Source organism: Bufo bufo, chromosome 3 (assembly GCF_905171765.1).
Source record: "Bufo bufo chromosome 3, aBufBuf1.1, whole genome shotgun sequence".
Classification (NCBI taxonomy): domain Eukaryota; kingdom Metazoa; phylum Chordata; class Amphibia; order Anura; family Bufonidae; genus Bufo; species Bufo bufo.
In genome coordinates this window covers 257,985,412-257,991,411 of record NC_053391.1, presented here as the reverse complement: position 1 = coordinate 257,991,411, position 6,000 = coordinate 257,985,412, and the positions used below count along the sequence as shown (strand labels likewise).

Below are 6,000 nucleotides of genomic sequence, written 5' to 3'. Positions count from 1 at the left end.
CAAATCTAAGCATGTCCAATCAGTGGTTATTACATGGAGAAGGTTAGTATCTGACTACCACCAACCTCACACATAGAGCACAGGAACTCTGCCAACATCGTGACCACTAAGGTCCTTAAAGATCCTTCACTTCTGTGCACTGCTGGGAGGATTTGTGAGAAGCTGCTGACGTTTTGCAGAGTCCATACTCTTTCACACTGTCGGTCTCCAGCCGATAATGGAGATGAAGAGATAAAGGAGACCCTTCACTGGATATTTATTTAGCAGCTTTCTGCAGCATCTTGCAGATGTCTATGAAGAAAAGAATACAAACCTTCCAGAGCAGGTTATGCTTCATTATTCTTGTTTTTCAGGGTTTAGTGGCCCTTTAATAGTTTTGCAAGCTCTTAATAACCTTAGTGTGTCATCTGCTGGTCATGTCGGTGTCACAGTGGAATATGTGCTACTTTTATTAGTCAGTGTGTGATGTATTACATAGTTGGGGTTGCAGTGATGGTCTTCACTTCTCCCTGGCACCAGAGATGAGGTATGCTGATGACCTCTCTGACCCTCAGGAAAGGTTAGGTTTGGGAACTCTACACTTCTACAGGGATTTGGCAATGCTTCAAAGCAATCCTCTCCGCGGGGGGAGGGGCAGATGTGTTTCTGCATGTCTCTGAGACTGGGGGTAGTAGTCAGTTGTTGGGAGGTGTGAGAACAAGCTGAGGGGTTCTCTCTTTCTGGATTTGCTTCAATACGGGACTTGGAATATCTGTAACTTTACCTGAAACTTTATGTGTTAACTCCAATTAACTGCTCACAAGTGTCAACTCCTATTGCTCAGTGGCTATCTTCGTCAGTCACAAGCCGATTTCGTAACAGTAGTTACCTCATTAAATGCACCTACCCAAGTAAATGTATCCTGTCTTTGCTCTGTAGTGTCCCGCCATGCTTCTTCTGCTAGATTTTTTTTAGCCATTTTTTCACACTCCATGATCATGAAATTATACAAATACACACACACAGCTCTGCAGTATGCACATTATAAAGACACAGAACAGTATGCATGTTATACACACAGCTCTGCAGCACAGATATTATACATACACACAAAAATATTATATACACACAAACAAAACTCTGCTGCGTGATAACTGGTAGATTGTGAGCAGAGGTGAGAGCTGTATTTACATTCAACAATCAACTCCGCTGTAATGGGACAAGCGACTGTTATTGTGATCGCTCATCCCCAGACAAATTCATTTGTTCTGGGTAGCAGATCCTTGTTTACACAGGACTATCTGCTACCCAGAAATGATCATGTGTGCCATATCAATGAATCCTCATTAGGCGTTTGCTCATTCATTGGGTGATCGGAGGTGCAATTACGTAGGCAATTATAATTGGTCCATGTTAGAAAGCCTTTATGCTGTTTGTCTTACCCATGTAATGTATTGTTTACCTGAATTATTTTCTATTCATTTCTTCTATTGTTTGCATTATTTAGTGTAGTAATGTGTACAGTATAGTGCTGGAAGGCCTGTATATCCCACCCAGAAGAAATGATACCTAAAATCCAGAAAGCTGCAGTGGTTTCAGTAAAGTGTAGTTTGCTGAGACAGTTTTGTCTAGATTATGTTCTGGGCTGGATTTTATTTGACTGGTGGGTAGGTTTAGTAGTGGGATCTGCCAGTGCACACCCTTCCAGTACACGTATTGCCTTTAGCTGAGGAGATCACAGGTGAGGTCAACTGGGCTGTAATCAATGAGTGATAAACCAACCCTCAGTGTATGAGTCTGAGAGAGAGGAAATGACCCTAGAGCGGGGGAAGCCTGCAGAAACGCTGTGTGGTCTCAGCCAGGAGGGCTGAGGGGCCATGAGGCTGTGTGAAACCGGATCTCTCCCCCGTGTGGGACTATGCCTGGAAAAGCCTAGGTAGCTGGCTGGCTTTCTGGCTATTAAAGCCTGATTCCCTGTGTGTGACCTGCGATCAATAGATGAGCTAGATCAGAACTTTGTCTTAGGTAGAGCCCAAATGGGCAGGAGTTTGTTTTGATGTTAATGTTTGTGCTGGTGCTGAAGAGCCAAAATAAAGCACCATTTGGACTTGAACCTGGTTGTCTGAGGAGGAGTCTGACAGTGCCGACCCCTGAGAGAGAGCGATCCCTTAGATCCATTAATTATTAAATGTGTCTTTATGTGTGCACATATTTTATCTCTTACAATCCTAAAGTAACCTACAGCTTTACACAGGTACACAATTTCCATTTTTTAATTATGAAATTTAGTACAATGCCCAAAACGTGGCACACATATCTATTTATATAAAAAAAGAAAGAGTGATAGAAAAAAACAAAACAAAGAAAAGATCACTGCTCACCGGAAAGCTTCTTTTGACAGTGTTAGGCCCTTATGCGCGTAGCCTCGTCCATATTTCAGTCTGCAAACAGTGGATCAGCAAAAAACTGATACCTTACAGGTGCATTCTGCATTTTTCTCACTCCTATCAACAGAAAATTAGCAGAACAGACACACAGATCTGCAAAATAACATGGATGTGTGCATGGCACCATAGAAATAAGTAGGTCAGTGTGCTCTCCACAAAGAATGCAGATAGATGAAAGATAAGGTTGTGTGCATGAGGTCTTAGGTGATCTGTCCTACGATTTCCTTCTTGATGGAGATTATTTAATTGCTCAGAACAATATAGCATAGCCACCCATAGAAGATCCAAATAATTGAGAAAGCCCAACTGCAAAAATGCAAAGGGTAGAGGTAGTAAGTGCGCACTGCACACTCTTCATCATTTTCCAATCAAGCAGTCTAACTGTCCTCAGAAAACCTTCCCTTCTGATTTGTGATGCCGTTACTTTTTACGTCTTAATTTAGGTTTTTTGACAGGTCGCAGGTAAGGATTATCTATCAGGGTCTCCTCGCCACCCTTCATTGAATTCTGCTGCAGAACTGACGAATTTTCTTTTTCAGCGCCTGACTCATCCTACAAGGTAGAACAAAAGTAGAAATATTAGTAGAGTGAACAAACAACAGAAAAACAGTTTCCATTCTTTTACCAGCCCTTATGTAAAAGAGGTATCCACACCAGATCTAGACAAGTGTGTAGAGATCCAGAGTGGTTACCTCAGATTGCAATTGCACAGTGGATTCTGCAGCTTCTAAACTGATTAAGTGGCCACAAAATTTTGCCTAAAAACTGTTATTGCACCTACCAAACCGCACAGCCATTAAATTCAGAAAGCTGCAGGCTTCAGAGTGGCGCCATGTGCGGCAACACTAATACAGACACAATGTGGCCAAAAGCCATGGTTGTCAATTTAGAAATGTATAGGAGGAAAGGAACAACTCAGTCTGAAGAAAGAAAAATGCTCCAAAACTGTTATATTATAGAGAATTATTTACTAAAACAAACACGCCAGGAGAGCTGACAGGTTGTGTGAACCACCAAGGTTTAAGCTCTAGCCCTATAATCAGTGTTTAAAGTCATGACATATTAAATATGTACTATGCTTGGCAATAGGTGGGTTAAACGCATAAGAAATGATATGGTATAACTTCGAAATCCCAATGTTAGCTGTCTAAAATACAATAAAAGTAAAAAGCTCAAAAAAGTTAAAAAAGAATAGAAATGTAACTGTGCAAAAGAAAAAAAAAGAAAATAAACAGAGATATGTTAGTCAGAAAAAAACACAGACATAAAGGGGCACATTTATTAAGACCAGCGTTTTAGACTCCGGTCTTAATAAAGCCCTACACTAGCGGTGGATCCACCGAAGTTATTTAGGGGTGCGGGCCTCTACAAAACTTCGGCGGATCCACCGCCGCTTCTAAGGGCTGTTTCACACGAGCGGATGCCGTGCGTGTCATCCGTAGCGTGAATGACAGCCAAGCCCTGCAATGGACAGCCTCTCTGTGATCTTTTTACTACAAAATCATGTTGACAACTTTATCGCACTGTGATTTTGTAGTTAAAAGATCAAAGAGAGGCAAAGAGCATTATCAATCATATTAATGCTCCATGTCTCTGCTGTCCAGAGCACAGCTGGGCTGTCATTCACGCTGAGTATGACACGCACGGCATCTGCTTGTGTGAAACAGCCCTAAATGTAAGACGGCTTCCTAGCTGTCTTACATTTAGACCATTTTCTACGCCTAAACCAGGCGGGGAGAAGTCGCAGATTGCAATCTGCGCCAGAAATACACCTAATTTAGGCGTATTTGTGTTTAGTAAATAACCCCCAAAGTCTCTCAATACTGTATATACTACCTGAAGGTGCATGGAGAGGTTCTCATTATCAGTCTGATCGTCTTGCTCAGAAGAGTCCGTTTCCTCAACCTGCTGTAGTTCTAGCTCCGATGGGAGAAGAGCATTCAAATACGGAATGGACATAGGACGAGCAGCAATCACTGGGGTATAGCAGAACATAAGAGAGTCAAGGCACAGGTCTTACATAAAAATATTTAGAGGTAGTCTGAGTGTTTAATACTGATAACCTATCCTTCACAAGTTGTGACGTCTCACGAAGACGCTCCTGGACTCATCCCTGCAGGCTCCTCCACGTGTGCGTTAGCTACTGGCCGGAGCAGCGCGCGAGGTGCGAGTAAGAGCCAGAAGCGTTCTACTAGATATGTACAGCGCTGCTTGGAATAACAGGACTACAATGCACTACTGAACGATCGTCCATCAAATACAGGTAGAGACATTGCCGTAAGTGTCCTGTATATATGTATGATCTTTTTATCCTCTCTGTGCCAGCGCCGCTATTCTACCAGCAGGTTTAGCAATCAGTTACTTACTATTGGTGAGATCAGGCTGGACTCTCACCCCTAATATCAGGCAGCGGCAATTCTGGTGAATACATCAACCTCAGAGAGCACCCTATGGCAGCGCAAGTGTCTTTAACTTTACAAATTGAGATTTATAATTTCTCTTTCTCCAGAAAAGTGGCTTTAAAAAGTCACAAGCAGTGTTTTTGTGACTTCTTAAATGCGACTTTTTGAGAGAAAAAAAGTCGCAAGTGCTTTTTTTTTTTTACACCATCCTCGCCACTTTCCAAAAAGGGGAGTGGCAAAGGTGGGAAGGGGCATGGTGAACAGCAGAGACAAATTTATCTTTATGTTTTCTGGTGCAAATGAAGCAAGAAATCTACGGCAGCTCTGAGTTGTTGTTGATTTCTGTTTAGGCAATCAAATTGAAGGATGATGAGGCCTCGTCATAAATGTGGTGCATCCTCCGTCAGTGCAGGGGATATCAAGACTGGCGGACAAAGCGCCTGTCTTGATAAATCTCCCACATTATTCCCAGAGAACCACTTTAATTATTTTAATCTTTCTCATATCTACAACCCTCCATGCCTATTATCAATTTAGTTGCTCTTTCTACTTTTTATAGCTCCAGGGCATCCTTTCTTTGAACTGCTGCCAAGAACTGAACTGCATATTTCAAATTAGGCCTCATGCACACAACCGTTGTTGTTATATTCCGTGTCCGTTCTTCCGTTTTTTGTGATTTTCTGCGGACCCATTGACTTTCAATGGGTCAGTTGAAAACTCGGCTAATGCACTGTTTGTCATCCGCATCCGTGGTTCCAGTCCGTCAAAAAAATATAACCTGTCCTATTTTTATCACGGAAAATGGTTCGCGGACCTATTCAAGTCAATGGGTCCGTGAAAAAACGCGGAGGCACACAAGATTGTCATCCGCGTCTGTTTTTTTCCTATCATTTGCATGGCAAACTTGACTTCGACTTTTTTTTTACTTTCCTTCATGTCTGGTGATCCTCCAAAAATAAAGGAAGACACACGGAAGCAAAAACGGAAACTGATCACGGAACAACGGAACCCCATTTTGCGAAACGGAACACAGTACAAAAGCTTTGTAAAGTGGTCATATTACATCCCTGTCTCGCGTTAAAGGGAACCTGTCACCTGGATTTTGGGTATAGAGCTGAGGATATGGGTTGCTAGATGGCCGCTAGCACATCCGCAATACCCAGTCCCCATAG

The 6,000-nt window shown here is 42.4% G+C and overlaps 1 protein-coding gene across 1 annotated transcript in view; it reads right to left on the bottom strand.

The window, feature by feature from the left end:
- Nucleotides 1–2,236: 2,236 nt before the first annotated feature.
- Nucleotides 2,237–6,000, bottom strand: part of TAF8 (TATA-box binding protein associated factor 8) — a 30,709-nt gene continuing 26,945 nt past the window's right edge. The window contains exons 7-8 of the mRNA XM_040424115.1: nt 4,260–4,402; nt 2,237–2,978 (exon numbers count right to left, since the gene is read on the bottom strand). Coding sequence (XP_040280049.1) covers nt 2,847–2,978; nt 4,260–4,402 — 275 coding nt within the window. The 3' untranslated portion in view covers nt 2,237–2,846. The remainder of the gene's footprint in view (nt 2,979–4,259; nt 4,403–6,000) is intronic.